The sequence below is a fragment of the Drechmeria coniospora genome, chromosome 03 (assembly GCF_001625195.1).
Source record: "Drechmeria coniospora strain ARSEF 6962 chromosome 03, whole genome shotgun sequence".
NCBI classification, from domain to species: Eukaryota; Fungi; Ascomycota; class Sordariomycetes; order Hypocreales; family Ophiocordycipitaceae; genus Drechmeria; species Drechmeria coniospora.
The window spans coordinates 3,898,257-3,912,844 of NC_054391.1; the positions used below are offsets into that span (position 1 = coordinate 3,898,257).

Sequence of the window (14,588 nt, forward strand, 5' to 3'; positions counted from 1 at the left end):
CACTGGCATCGCATTTCACCATCTCATTTCGTCGTCTCCTTCATACTGGGGGGCGACGAGACGGATGAACGTCACGTGAAGAAGTGACCCTGGCCAAGCCCAAGCCCAGCCCCCACCCTGCCAGCTGTGGCGCCTAAAAAATCTTGAGCTCTTCCTGGATCGCCCCGTACATGATCATGTAATATTCCACAACGCTCCGTACATCACAGACATCATTGCAACCGCTGACATCTCACTGCCTCTGCCGCATTTGTTCTGTCCCCCCCCACACGAAGCGGCGCCATGCTTTCCATGCGAACTCTTGCACGGTCCGCGCCTCGCGCGCTCGGCCGTTTGTCGACCTCGTCGCTTCGCCAGTCCGTAACGCGCCCCAGCCTTCGTCCTTTGGCCAAGATGCCGAGTTCCAGCATCCTGCGCCCGACGCGGGCCGCCTTTTCTACAACCGTCGGACGTCAGGCGGCCGACGGCGAGACTGATGATGAACTGTCCGCCAAGCTCGAGAGCGAGATCCAGATCGAGGAAGACATGAAGGCCACCGAGCAGCTGCCAGCCAGCGTCAAGGACTTTCTCGACAACAGCCCCTTCGAGCTGGTCGACACGCCTGGCCAGGAGGTTGTGAAGCTGACTCGATCCTTTGGAGATGAAAAGTAAGTGGTGGACCTGACCTTTGAGAAGGCGAGAAAGGAGAGGCCCTGACGTCAAGTCGCAGGATCACCATCAGCTTCTCCATCGCCGACATCACCAACTACGACCCCTACAACGAGGATCCCGCCCTCGAGGACGAGGAATTTGCCGACGAAGGCATGCAGACGTCCACCAAGCAGGGCGACGCTTCCTCGTCGGGGGCTGCCCGCTCCGCCCCTGCCGAGGAACAGCTCGAGGATGAGATGGACGAGGACCTGGAGGACGAGTCGGCAGCGCCCATCAACCTGTCAATCGTCATCGAGAAGCCAGGCAAGACGGCGGGCGCGCTCAACGTTGACGCCAGTGCCCAGGACGGCAACATTGTCGTCGAGAACATGTTCTTCTACGAGGACGCCAAGGTCGCCCGTGTCGAGTCTCCAGAGGCTGCCCAAAAGCGTGCCGACGTCTACCCCGGCCCGCCATTCGGGTCCCTCGACGAAGACCTGCAGGTTCTCATGGAGCGCTTCCTCGAGGAGCGCGGCATCACCCAAGCCATGGCCACCTTCGTGCCCGATTACGTCGACGTCAAGGAGCAGAGGGAGTACATGCGATGGCTCAACAACGTCAAGGCCTTCATCGACGTCTAATCGACTCCGCGGCCCTCGTTGGTGTGCATGAAGCAGAGGTACGGAAGGGAATATGGAAGACTGTCGAGGTTCTGCTTCAGAAAGGGAGGAGGAGCCATCCCAATTCTTCACTCGTATTTGTAACAATATTCGCAGTCCATTCTGCGCTGTATAAGAGACGGTCAGGATAGCAGTCAGCGAAAAGTTCTTTTTTGAAATGTCGGCAAGCACCGGGGTCATCTTGGGATCGCCCTGCACGCCCCGCGTCATCATTCTCTCAGGGCCCTGGAAGCCATGCTGCGTACGGTGGGAGGAAGAAGGGAGGAATGAAATGAAACGTAAGCAAGCAGCAGAAAAGGATCAACCCGAATCAAGGCCGGCCCGACAAGGGCCGACAAGGACCAGCCGTCGTGGGCAGTGCAGCAAATGTATATGTGCATGTGTGTGTATGTACTCATTATGTCCCAGATCCCACATTCTCTCCCGACGCGCGCCACAGTTAGGCGCTATGGGTTGAAAATAATTACCGTACGCCTGTCTATCCCAACCGATTCGTTCTCCTCCCGTCTCTCTGTGTGCCTCGACGCCCGGTCCAGCTTGCCGAGCCTTGGCGCCGGTGGCTTGTACGTATGGTCGATGGTGGTAGAGTCTCGAGACCGGAGGCGGCGGAAGGGGGAGGACGGGAAGCAAGTCTCGTTCACCAGACTCGACCACGGTCCAGAATGTCGTCTGTGGACCACTCGCCCTTCTGGGCCCTCTCGAGGACCTGCCTCCCCACATCGGTCAAATCGGGCTTGCCACCGTTGCCCGTGACGTGCTCAAAGAAGACGGGTCTCCATTCCTCGCCGCTCTGCTCGCGCTCTCGGGCCTTTTCGCGCTGCTTCTCCTCGAGCTCGACCTTGATCTCGGTGGCCTTGGAGTACTGCTTCGCGATGATGGCCTTGGTGACGCCGCCCCAGAGGGAGAGGGACTCGTTCGGGAGCTGCTGGTCTTCGGGTGGGACGATTTTGGGGGCGACGCCGAGGGGAGCCATGTCGATGATGGTGTATTGCTCCTCGAGAGGGACGGATTTCTGCTCGTGTCAACCTCGGGGTGGGGACAAACGGGCAGGCAAGCAGGTAAGCAGGCAGGGGGGGTGGGATAGGATGGGACGTACACTTGGCCTCGGCCCGAGAGTGAAGGTTACCTTTTCCCTCCAAGGTCCGCTGAGCCGGGCGAGGACATCGTCGGCGGGGACATCCTGGACCCTCGTCTTGTCGTCCTTGTCCGGGTCGTACTTGAAGATGACGCCGTCGATCTTGTTGGTGGTCCGGCCGAGCCAGCCTTCCTCGACGTAGTGGAGGATGGCCTTGATCTTCGTCTTGGGGCAGGTAAAGTAGGCCATCTCGCTGACGGAGACGCTCAGGCTGCCGCGCAGGAGGCCGCCCAGGTGGGCGGCCGGGTGGGTGAGCTGGTAGGTCTCGCCGTCGCGCTTGTCGAGGGTGATGAAGATGCCCATGTTGTGCTCGCCGGGCAGGACCTTGACCGAGGTGCCGGTGAACTTGGCGGTGATCTGGTCGAAGCCGCGGGCGGTGATGCCCTTTTCCGGGCAGGTGACGTGAAAGGCGCTGACGGGGGGGTGGTGGGAGGTCTGCTCGGTGAGGTAGGAGACGCGGATGGGATGGCTGTCGGCGGGGGCGCCATGCTGGGGAACGGAAAGCGAGAGGTTGGATGCGTTCTTGTCGTCCTTGGCGGCGGCTTTCAAGCTCGACAAGTTGCTGCGTGCGGGTCCGTCGGGCGGCGTGGCGCCGTTGGAAAGACCGAGGGTATCGATGACGGGCGCGTTGTCTTCCGATTCCCAATTGCACTGCGACGAAGCGGCGTCAGCGTGGACGAGACGGACATGGGACGGGGTCGGCGTACGCGGAAGAACTCGCCGAGGCAGGAGTTGTAGGGTTTGCAAGGCCTCCCCTTGGCGTACTTGATATCCTTGGTGAGCCAAAAGCGCACGACCTCGAGCATGCGGTCGAGCGGCTCGTCGGAGGTACCGATGGCGATGAAGGCGTTGGGGGCGTCGAGGTAGGTCCAGTACTCGAGGTTCGGCGTCGGTTCGAGGAGCTGGGAGGGGAGGGAAAAGCGAACGGCGGCGAGGTCGGAGACGCCAATGAACCTGCAACGAGCGGGACTCGGTCAGCCTGACATTGTGCCTCGTGCATTTCCGGGACCCGATGCGGTGCGGTGGCGTCTTCGCAGAATGCATCATCCGCGGCGGCGGCGACGGAAATGTCGAGCGGGTTCGAAGGAGGACGAGGTCGCCTGAGGAGGTCGCAGGAGGAGGTCGCAGATAGGGGAGGGGGGGGGGGGAAGGGGGGAAGGAGGCGGAGGAGGTCCTGGCCGCTGCTCGCCTTACTTCTTCAAGATGCCCAGAACGGTCCGCAACTTGGATCCGTCGCTCTGGTGTTCGTCGGGCGCACCGGCCATCGCGGGCGTGGCGGAAGTCGTCATGGCTGTGCGTCCGAGATGCCTCGCGGGCGGGCGGTGACGACGAAGGCGCTGGGGACAGAGTCGGGGGATGGGGAGGGCAAGAGGCAAGGAACAAGCAACAGGGACAGGAATGGGGAGAAGAACGGGGAGAAGCACGGGGAGAAGCACAGGGAGAAGCACGGGGAGAAGAACGGGGAGAAGCACGTGGAGAAGACGGGGAGAAGCAGGGGAGAAGCACGGGGACAGGACAAGAGCAAGGTCAGGGACGGAGACGGAGACGTAGACAGCGACAACGACAGCGACAGAGACAGCGACAGAGACAGAGACAGCGAACGGGGCGATGACGGTTGGCAGCGGAAGCGAGGACAGAAGCGGTCGAGGTTGAGCGGGGTTCGAGCAATGCCGTCGTCGTACTGGCGGCCGACGGCAAATGAATGGGCGCGGAGTGCGGTGAGCGGGTGGTCGAGAACTGGCTGGTTCGAGGCGTGCGCGTGCTCTGCTTGGACCGAGACGAGTGCTTTCTCGACCGAGGCGAGGCGACAGGAGACGATTTGGAAGCAGCGGACGAAGGCGAGCGTGGGTGCGCGTGGGTGCGTTATCCGAGACGACGATACGTCGCTCGCTGATCTGTCTGGCTTGGCAACCTGGATTTCTCGAAATGCGCGGGCACGGGCAAATGTGTGACGTCTGCGGGGCTGTTTTACATCCCAATCTGCACAGGTTCAGTGGCCAGGCTCTGACTGAAGACTGGAGAAGGGAGACTGGGGACCGATCCCGAGACCGACTCGAGACTCCCGTGTCAGATTTTGACTACACTCAATGTACTCTAGCCTCCGTCCGACAAGCTCCTACCGCTATGGGAATTTGGATCGCTCACCACCAAGCGTCAGACAAGCATACGGCATTTCGATCTCATCTCGAGCCCGAGCAGGCATCGACTGGTTCCTCGCCCGTCGCCCGTCGCCCGTCGCCCGTCGCCCGTTCCCCTTCCGCTCGGTTTTTTTTTACGTCGTCGTTGCTGGTTAATTTGACGCGCCGGGGCGCTTTCTGTCGTCACGCGCTCGATCGTCTTTGCTCTTGATGCAACGCAACGGAATAGCCGATCTTTCAGGCACATGGCCCAAGACTCGGTGCGGTTTGTCCATGATGGACTGGGTAAACTTTTCTGCTTCCTCTTTCGTCGTCTCTTTGGATTGTTCTTTTATTTTTATTTTCATTTTTATTTTTTTGTTTGTATTTTTGTCAATAAAACTTTTTAAATCCTGTCTGCCATTCATCACACAACCACTCTTGTTCACCACCTCTTTTGCCCCGGCCTATTCCTGCTCTGGCGGCGAAGTCAAGTCTGCCAGAGACCGAGAGAATTGGCCAATGTCCTCGGTACGTCGAGTGATATTTCCTCGTCGTTTCGGTCCGTCCTTATCCTAGTTGTATGGTGTCGCCGTCAGTCGAGCCGAGGTTCACGGAAGGAAGTGTGGAGGGCCCATACGACCGTCCTCGTCCGCGCCTGGGCGGAAATCTCGAGCCGGGCCTCCGTATTCGGCGCACGCATCCTTGCGTAGCCGGCACGTCGCCGTCAAGTCGAGGTGGCGAGCAGGAGACAAAAGGGCGGCGCCAAGCGCAGCGATTTCGAAGCGGCGGTTTAGATGCGTCGGAGGTTTGATTTCGTTCCGTCGAGCCCTCCTCGACGCTCGACGCGAGGATTGCGAGAAGGCAAGTGCACTCCATGTCTTGCATGTGCGGGACGAAAAAACAAAAGAAGGTCATGTAGGCATCGACCGAGCGGCCATGCTGGCTGGTCTCATCGCCGGCAGAATCTTCCAATCCACGGGGCGTGGCGGAGGAGGATAAACTTGCTCAAACTGCACCGAGGGCGTCGTCGGCGTAGGGGGTGGAAGTTGCCGTACGTACGTTGATGCATGCTAGGAGCACACCTGCCGACCCCCGTGCCTTTGTACGGCCAACCACCATTCATCCGCGTTGCACCATCATCAGTCGCACAAGTGCAGACACGTTTGTCCTTTGCGCCGATCCAATCAGCCGTTGGTGCACGTGAAGGTACTTGCAGGCGACCGATCCGTCAATATCAATCACTGGGGCCGTAGTAGCAGCAGGTGCACGCACGCGTCCGCTCACGGTGCCGCAGGATAGAGATGGCTGCCTTTCCAATGAGGCCTTGGTGGGAATGCCTGCATGATGTTGCCTTGGTCGCCTACGGAGTACGAAGTACCTGTAATGCCTGCTAGTTGGTAATAGCGTCTACCAGTAGCAGATTGTCTGCTGCATACTACTAGGTACCTAGGTGCCTTATCTGGTGGCGACGGATGACCACCATTCGTAGCACACCAAGCACTCCTACTCCTGCTCCCACTAGGCTAGGACCCAAGTACCAGGTACTAGAGTGTACAGTACAGCTTCCAGCTTCTGGTACCTGCCTCGCCGCTGGAGGCAACACTGGAATTACAGTACTACTCCGTACCAAGGTACTAGGAGGTAGTGCTAAGACATTACCATTGCTTGGAACGGAGAGGTGTACGGAGTACAGTACAATTGCTCTGCAGCCACGGAGCACTCCGTACCAGTGCTTGGTACTAAATATTGGCATTACTACTAGGATGTGTACCGAGTTCTAAGTACCTAGTACACACGTGCTCCGTACTGCGTGCACTTATTCCTTGCCTTGCACCTACTAGTACGTACTTACGGAAGTGCCGCACCGCTATTACTCCGTACCCCGTACAGTAGGTGTAATAGGTACCTAGTAGGCACTTGTAGGTGTACATGTATTACTTGCCTGTCCAGCACCGTGCATGTACACCTACAGTACAACGCACTTGCAAGTATCCGCACTAATTAGTAGGGGGTTGTTCACTACAGTACGTACAGTACTCCGTAGGTTAGTACCTAGCAATAGTATATTTCACCGGGCCACATCGAAAGCGTTCCAAGATCCGCTTATCGGCTCCGCTGGCTGCCGATTGCGCTGTCGACGTCGACGTGGAGTCGCCGAGACCCTGAATTTTTGGCATGTGGGGGCGACGAGTCCCCCAACCTGTCTGTTTCACCCAGCCAAACATGTTTGACGCAACATGACCAGGCCGGCGAACTTGTGGCCGTGCCGGCCGTGATGGAAGCCTGGACGGTACCGGCCGCGTTGCAGACACCGCAGGGGGTCGCCGTGAGATTCGCGAGTGACGAGCCGTGATTGGACGACGGACCGGAGTGACGTACGTGCCTGTGGGGAGATGATTGATTCTGGCTCCTCCACGGCCTGAGCATGCTGCGAAATCCGTACATGCATGCCTCTCTGATCCTCAAACGTCCCTCCTCCTCCGCACGCAAGTGGCCCTTCTCCAGCTCTCGAACGAGCCTTGGTTCGTCGCCACCAGTTTCTTATCTTGCCTGCTCCCTATCTTCGTCCCTCCTGCCTAGCGCACATTCTGAGCCGACCCGTCGCAGGCCTCGACCTCGCCCCCAGCAACCGCACGCGCGTGACGGCCAGCTAACGACTAGGTAGACGGCTAGCCGGCGAGCCGCTGGACAGGAAGACGGGGAGAGGGAGGGAACCCTAGGGAAAGAGTCATGGATTCGAGCGAATGAACGGACGGATGGAGCGAAAGATGGCAAAGGATGGAGCAAGAAAAAAGAGTCCGTGGTGGCGACAAAGAGGTGAGTGAGTGGGCTGGCTGCGCCACAGCCGGCCGGGACAGACATTCCGTCCTGCACCAGCTAGAAAACGTAGTCGACGGCGCAGGCACTGGGAGCTGCTGTCCTAGCGCTGTTGTCCTAGTAGCAATGGTGGAAAGCGAGCACCATTCGTAGCACAAGTCATCACTTGACAAAAGTGACGATTCCGTTTTGTCAGCGCCGCTATTACTCCAACAAATTGAATCGACACTTTCGCCACCCCGCTCACTGCACTACGGCACCATGGCAGCGGCAGCACCGACAGGCCGGTCCACGCCGTGCGACCGATAGCACTCGTCCAGTTGGGCCCAACCAGGAGCCAACGATATGACCGGAGCCAGCGACGTGGCCGGAGTGTCTTCCCCGGCCTCGCAACCATTTCTTTTCGGAGCTTTGTTTCAACCGTGAACGGACATGGGGGCGAGAGAGCGGCCGGCCGAGGTGAGGAGAACAGTGGAAGGGGGGAAGCGCAGGGGAGAGGAGGGACGAGGGGGAAAGAGGCGGGGAGAGAGAGGCGGGGAGAGGTGGGGAGAGGCGGGTTAGAGGACGAAAGTCATGCCCATGCGCATGTTCATGCTGCCACCTTCGCCCTTCACACTCGTCGAGACGACGCGGAGTCGAGATTCGCGCAGGGTGCCGAGAAGGCAGGTATCTACTGCTCTTATCTGTGCATGCGTCGTCAGCAGCTCTACAAATACATGTACGCCGGGCTCGTTTGTTCTGTCCATGTTGTTGTGCCCGACAGCCAAGAGCCGGCTCGAGTTGAGATGCCCATGCCCATGTACTTGCTTGTACTCGCCGCCGTACCGCACCCCAGCACGAACCGGTCCGAAGGGTTCACAAGCAAAAATAAACACAACAAAAAGTGCTTGGTCCCGACCAGGCCAGGCACCAGACCTTTGATGCCACCCCCGCGGCCACTCCAAGCACCCCCCCCACACCCTCTCCCACCCGGCCCTGTCCCTCCGTTCCATGCGACACCCCCAACCTCGCCCAACTTCGTTGCCTCTGCATTTAGGTTTCGCGGCAGGTAGGTGGGAAACCTTGTCCTCGAGACGACTCGGAGCAACCGGGAGGCCCTCCATGCGCCTCCTTGCCTCCAAGGGCACCGATCCTGGGTGAGGGGTGAAAGCGAGGCGGCAGGCGGAAGGGGGATTGGGGGATTGCGGGTATTTCCATCGCAACGCTCCGTCTGGGTGGCCCAAGATTGAACGACTGGAAAGCACGACGTCGGCGCCATGCCTGTGCAAAGTCCGGCTTGTGCGCTGTTGCGTCTGTTCTGGCACTCCTCGGTTGTTAACATCCAAGTACACGGCGTTGATGCGGTACCTGGAAAATTGGCAGTACATGGTACCGTGCGCCATGATTGTTCCGCCCACTACGCCATTACGGCGTGCAGATGCTATTAAATTTGACATGACCCAAGGGTCGGAGTATTGCACCTTGGTATGATGCATGCTAACGTAGTAGGTACTCCGTGCATGGCGGGTATTCTCTTGCTTGCACTTGCACGCAAAATGCACTCGCGTACTCCGCACCTACCTAGCGTTGTATTGTATCTTGTGCCAATACGCCGACAGCATGGCGGCAGCAGCCATGTCCGCACGAGCGTAGCCGAAGAAACGATGGTCGTGAATTCGCAGAAGAAGACGTGGCGTTGCCTGCGCATTCGTGGTCCGCGCAATCTCCTTGTGCACCTGTGTGCGATTTTCCATCGGAAGCGACTGACCAGACCAATCTACTCACCTCCCCAGGACAGCCTGCGTGAGGCTGCCTGCGCCAGCGCCAAGTGGGAAAACGAAGCAAGTACAAGAGACGCACGTGACCGACGACACGGTGACAGACGAGGTTGCCCAGGCCCGAGAGTAAGTACTTAGTTGCTGAACTAATATCCTATGCTGCGTGCACATGCACGTATGGGAAGGACCGGCTACAATTCATCTACGTGCCCCATCTACGAGGGTGAGCCGCTCCCGTGCTGCATCGGTGTCCGACTACGAGCACGAGTTGCTCGTCAGCAGGATGGACGAAAAGGACCTACTATGCTGTTGTTGTGCTGTAGTCGGTGCCGACGACCGACTGGCTGCGGATCCGGCTTGTGGGTGAGAACATGTGGATCGAGCACGGAGTCTTCCGCTCCTCGTCCTGCCCTCCCCACCCCGATGCCGTTCGGTCGTCCGTCTCGTCTGTCCCGTCCGTCTCGCTTCGTCCGTCTCGCTACGATTCCCGCTACCTGGGGAGCGACTCCTCCATCGCAACCGCGCCTGCAGAGGCGGCGGCTCCATCGCCGGCACCGCCACGAACCCTGAGCCGAACCAGACGAGCACCACCATCCACCACCGGCCGCCCACCAACCCATCTCTTCCATCCACACCGACCGCTCCGGCTTCCGTCCAGGCAGCCAGATAGCAACACCCCCCTCCCCCGCCCCTTTTCACACCACGACCGCGCTGCGTCACGCAGAAATAGTTGCTCGACGGACCCGGCTGGTGGGCCGTCGAGATCGATCCTCTCGCGCAAAGTCGATCATTTCGTTTCCCGCACCCCACCGATCGGGTGTCGGTGACGTGCCGCCGCGACGATGCACCGTACCTGGTGGTGTATTCCTTCACTCCTGCATGCCGCGAGCACCTGCTGCGCAGCGCTAGGCGCACCTAGCACCTCGTACCTACCTACTACCTAGCAGTCACCTTCCTGCTGCTGGGGAGCCACCTGGTGGCCATGCTGCCTGGCGCCAGTGCAGGGGTACTCGGCAAGTCCTGCCACCATTCTCGGAGCCGCCTGCCCAGATGCCGTGGCCCCGAATCGCGCCTGGCGTAAAAAAATAAACCTGCCGGCCGTGCAAACGCGGCCTCTCCACCCATCTAGGTCGTGCCTGCCTGGATATGGTTCAACGTCAGAAGGAGGGGCATGATGGATGCATAAATAGTACCTCGCAGCCAGCCATCCGCATCTCTGTCCTGCTGCCCTGCTTCCAGGTCGGATCCGTTTGCCTGTCCATCCGTCGAGTTTAGTTTATTCTGCCTGCTCCAGCACTCGACCATCGTTCGGCCTCGACAAGCTCGTTCAAAGGCAGCAGGAAGAATGCGACGTCCGAGGTCCTCGCACTTGTATTATTCACTCGAACCCGTACACTCTGCTTGCTTCCTGCTAGAGCCACGACACATTTCGCCGCTTCGCCACGCCGCCAGCCCTGTACCAACCGTCGTCCGAAGCTGCTGCTCTCCCATATCCGCTTTGGTCCTCCCGTCGTCCTCTCGTCCGTCGCTCCTTTCATCGACTTGCCATAGCTCGAGTCCCCTTTGTGCCGTCAAGAGTTTTGACTTTGCCCTCGGCCGCTGCTGTCTCGACTCCAGTCTCTGGCCGGCAGCTTTCCTCCGCATCTAGCACGACAGGACTCAGACAGGGCAGGTGGCCACCAGCAGAACCGGAGGCACGGGGGCCGCCTGTAGCATAGACGGAGGCAGAGGCAGAGGCATCGACACAGACAGAGACGGAGGCAAAGGCAGAGGCGGAGGCAGAGGCAAAGGCAAAGGCAGAGGCGGAGGCGGAGGCACCGACACAGGCAGAGGCACCGACACAGGCAGAGGCACCGACGCAGGCACCGGCCAGAGCAGAGGCACCGACACAGGCAGAGGCACCGACGCAGGCAGAGGCACCGACACAGGCAGAGGCACCGACGCAGGCAGAGGCACCGACACAGGCAGAGGCACCGGCACAGTCAGAGGCACCGACATAGGCAGAGGCACCGACATAGGCAGAGGCACCGACGCAGACAGAGGCACCGACACAGGCAGAGGCACCGACATAGGCAGAGGCACCGACGCAGGCAGAGGCACCGACATAGGCAGAGGCACCGACGCAGGCAGAGGCACCGACGCAGGCAGAGGCACCGACGCAGGCAGAGGCACCGACACAGTCAAAGGCACCGGCACAGTCAGGAGGAGCCTCTCGTCCCACGCATGCCACCCCCACCCTCGTCACACGCCGGAACAGCCTTCCTCCGTCCCTGCCGTGCTCCAAGCTAGTAGCAGTTGTTCGCCAACTATAACTATTACTACTCGTAGTGCCTGTCGCCCATGATGCCGAAGAAGTCCCCCCAGCTCGACCAAAATGGTTCAGGAGCCCTGGTATCGGCCGAACAGTCCAAGGTAGCTCCCACGCTTCAAGATGTTGACGACCTCGTGAAGCCCCTCTCACAGCTGCCGCAGAGCGAGCGTTCAAACGAAGCCAACACGGAGCGCGCTTTCATCGCGGCCTCCCGACGTTCGGATCGAACCCTCGAGGCCCGTATGCAATCGGCCCAAAAGGCGAGCCAGGTCCACAAGGAACGCACCGGCAAGGGTTTCCGCATCACGGAGCAAATCGTGCTGCGAGAAGAGATGTACGAAGAGGACGACGACGGCCTACCGTCATCGTACCGCCTGCTGGGGCCCAACATGCAGACGGATTCCGCCGTGCTGAACTCGAGAGTTGACGCCTTTCTCGCCCACAGGATGGAACTCTCCCAGATGGTAGGTAAGGCCAACGAGGAATGGCGCAACAACGAGGTCAACAAGCGGTTTGCCGAACATTTCGGTGACTTTCTCCATCTGCAGCAGAGGGCTTCACCCCAAGAGCCCTCCAACATGGCCGCCAACCCGGCCCAGTACCCGCCGCCCGCCTTCTTCTCCGAAGCCCAGATGGCGGACTTGGCCGAGTTTGACCTGTCGCAGATGACACCCATGACGCCCATGACGCCCATGTCACCGGGCTCGCCGATGCCGCAGCTCACGCAGATGATGCCGATGGTACCCATGTCGCAGATGGCACAGTTGACCACCCAGGTTCCCCAGGCACCGCCCCATATGACGCAGATGGCACCGATGCCGACCATGGCAATGCCGCAGATGACGCAGGTACCGGAGATGGCACAGATGGCGCAGATGGCGCAGATGGGACAGATGGGACAGATGGGACAGATGGGCCCCATGACCCCGATGGCCCCGATGGCCCCGGTGGCCCCGGTGACTCCCATGACGTACGCGCCGCCGACCTTGAGGACGCGACCGTGCTTCCAGATCGTGCCGAGCAAGAAGCGAAGAAAGCCCAAGGCTCGAGCCAAGGCTCGAGTCGGGGCATCCGTCAAGCCCAAGCCCACCAAGATGACGCCCCCCAAGGCGAGCCCGAGTGGTGGCGATGGTGCCAACTCGGACTCGCCCGTCGTCTTGACAAGCCCCAGCACGACGCCGCCTGAGACGTCGTCGGTCGGCGAGGTGGCCCCCGCCGACTCGGCCTTCACACCCGAGCTGCCACCAGAGGCGAGCATGATACTGAGGGGCGAGGACGTGAACATGGGCACGAGCGCTGCCGGCCTGTCGATGCAGGCGCTGGACTGGACCAACCTGGGACCGTTCGACGATCCCACCGAACTTCCCACGCCCCTCAAGCTCGACGAGTTGCCAGGTGCCATGATGCCCGACAACGCCACCAACGGCTACAGTTCGGGCCACCAGCACGACGAACTCGATCTGCTGTGGGGTCCTCTCTTCGATGATGAAGCCTTCTTCGGCACCAAGATGTAAGACGGACCGTGCGGTTGATTCGCCCGCCTTTGCCGCCCACGGTCGAGCGTGGCAAGATCGTCCAACCCGCCCGTGCTACGAAGCAGCACTCGCCACGGAGCCGGCTTGCTGCTCACCAGTCCGACCCTGCGACCCTTCCTTTCACGCTCAAGCTCGCCTGACATCCGGAGCGGTCGACCCCAACCTCCGTCGACGGACGAGGGCGCGGCGAGACTACAGCGGCATTATTCATTTCGTCGTTGCCGCATTCCTTCCCTTGCACGCTCCGAGACTGGTGATAATGATGTTGAAAGTTGAGAGATGCCCACTTGGATCATTACCTTTGACGCTGACCTGCCGACGGCCGACGACCACGAATCGATCGTCGGGCGGGCCATTGAAGGTTGGTTTTGATTTTACTTGCATTCTGGCAGCCGGTGGATGCATTGTTGTACCTAGCATGCTTAGCTTGTTTTCACAGCGTGCGAGGTGTATTAATGGTCTTGGTACTATGGCGAAGACACCCCATCGATGTGTCCTCCGGAGCATGGCCGCCCATCGACGGCGGAAGCAACCAAGCAGGCTAAACGGCCAACGAGCAGCGCCTGACTCTACGCAGGGCTGCTTTTGCCTAGATGAAACCATCGCAGCCATGGTTGCCGCTACCATGGTTGTACTTTACAGAACTGCATGGCCAAACTCCAATCGGCCAACACGTGGGGACGGTGAAACGGCGCACCTTCATTCAAGCGAATCGCGAGGCCTGCTCACGGGCGGCGAAGAAGGCGCCCACGAAACATCACGGGGCTGATTCAGAAGTAATTCGGAAGAATGTGAGGAAGACGACGAACGGGAAGTCACGCGTAACGAGCAGCAGGTTGGCAGGAGGCGTGCAGAAAGTTGGTAGTCACCACCCACACCGCGGTTCCGTGGCGAGACACGATCCCTGGTAACATCGTACGTCCGCAGGGGACGAAGAAAGTTTCCCTCCCCCACGGCCCTTTTCATCGTGCTTGTCATGCTGTCCTTGGCCATCTGCATGACCGGTGGAGCATCCCTCTCGGTCCGGTCTTTGCGTTCACGCCCTGCGAGGTACGCCACCCACTGACGCCCGGTCGAACCTTAACTAACTGCCGCTGCATGTACGTGATCAGTTTTGCACCACGGCATCGATATCCTTGCGAAATCTGTGCCCTTGCCACGCGAAGATGTGCATCCAACGACGGGCGATGCGCTTGCTTGAGCCTGTCCCGCTGGCGGCCGCAGTTCCAGCTGCGTAGCTGTCCCGTTTGGCCTCACGAGACCATGTCGGCCATCACAGCATCCCCCCCGCTCATGCCTGATCTCTGCCGCTTCTCCGCCTACTCTTTGGCGCCATTTCCGTGCCTAAGCGTCGGCTGTGTCTGCCGAAATGCGGGCTTCTTCTCCACCGGCGAGCCGAGCTGCTGCGTAGTCACGCCCGCGGCGTCGGCCTTCGGCTGAAGGCACCTCTGGTTCGTGCGCGAAGCCCGCGGCGTCACGTCCGGGTCAGCGTTGCCTTGACAAACTACCATTTCAGTTTCTTGCGCATCGAGGGATCATGTGGTGTCGCGTGCGGGGGTCGAACATGCCGAGTTCGGCCCTCGCGGGTGTGGAAAAGTGATAC

General features: G+C 60.1%; 5 protein-coding genes across 5 annotated transcripts; 3 read left to right on the top strand and 2 right to left on the bottom strand.

Annotated features, from left to right (window-relative positions):
- Window positions 1–282: 282 nt before the first annotated feature.
- Window positions 283–1,271, top strand: DCS_06759 (glycoprotein suaprga1; the record flags this gene model as incomplete). The annotated part of the gene is made up of 2 exons (XM_040804047.1): window positions 283–647; window positions 710–1,271. 2 exons carry the CDS (start codon window positions 283–285, stop codon window positions 1,269–1,271), a joined length of 927 nt encoding a protein of 308 aa, XP_040654151.1.
- Window positions 1,272–1,947: 676 nt separating this feature from the next.
- On the bottom strand, window positions 1,948–3,710 carry DCS_06760 (Oxysterol-binding protein-like protein 1; the record flags this gene model as incomplete). The annotated part of the gene is made up of 4 exons (XM_040804048.1): window positions 1,948–2,322; window positions 2,407–3,096; window positions 3,153–3,399; window positions 3,640–3,710. The coding sequence occupies 4 exons, from the start codon at window positions 3,708–3,710 to the stop codon at window positions 1,948–1,950; spliced, it is 1,383 nt and encodes a 460-aa protein (XP_040654152.1).
- Window positions 3,711–3,749: 39 nt separating this feature from the next.
- On the top strand, window positions 3,750–4,397 carry DCS_06761 (uncharacterized protein; the record flags this gene model as incomplete). Its single annotated transcript, XM_040804049.1, has 1 exon — window positions 3,750–4,397. The coding sequence occupies one exon, from the start codon at window positions 3,750–3,752 to the stop codon at window positions 4,395–4,397; it is 648 nt and encodes a 215-aa protein (XP_040654153.1).
- Window positions 4,398–11,479: 7,082 nt separating this feature from the next.
- On the top strand, window positions 11,480–12,964 carry DCS_06762 (uncharacterized protein; the record flags this gene model as incomplete). The annotated part of the gene is made up of 1 exon (XM_040804050.1): window positions 11,480–12,964. The coding sequence occupies one exon, from the start codon at window positions 11,480–11,482 to the stop codon at window positions 12,962–12,964; it is 1,485 nt and encodes a 494-aa protein (XP_040654154.1).
- A 1,340-nt stretch (window positions 12,965–14,304) lies between these two features.
- Window positions 14,305–14,496, bottom strand: DCS_06763 (uncharacterized protein; the record flags this gene model as incomplete). Its single annotated transcript, XM_040804051.1, has 1 exon — window positions 14,305–14,496. One exon carries the CDS (start codon window positions 14,494–14,496, stop codon window positions 14,305–14,307), a length of 192 nt encoding a protein of 63 aa, XP_040654155.1.
- Window positions 14,497–14,588: the final 92 nt, after the last annotated feature.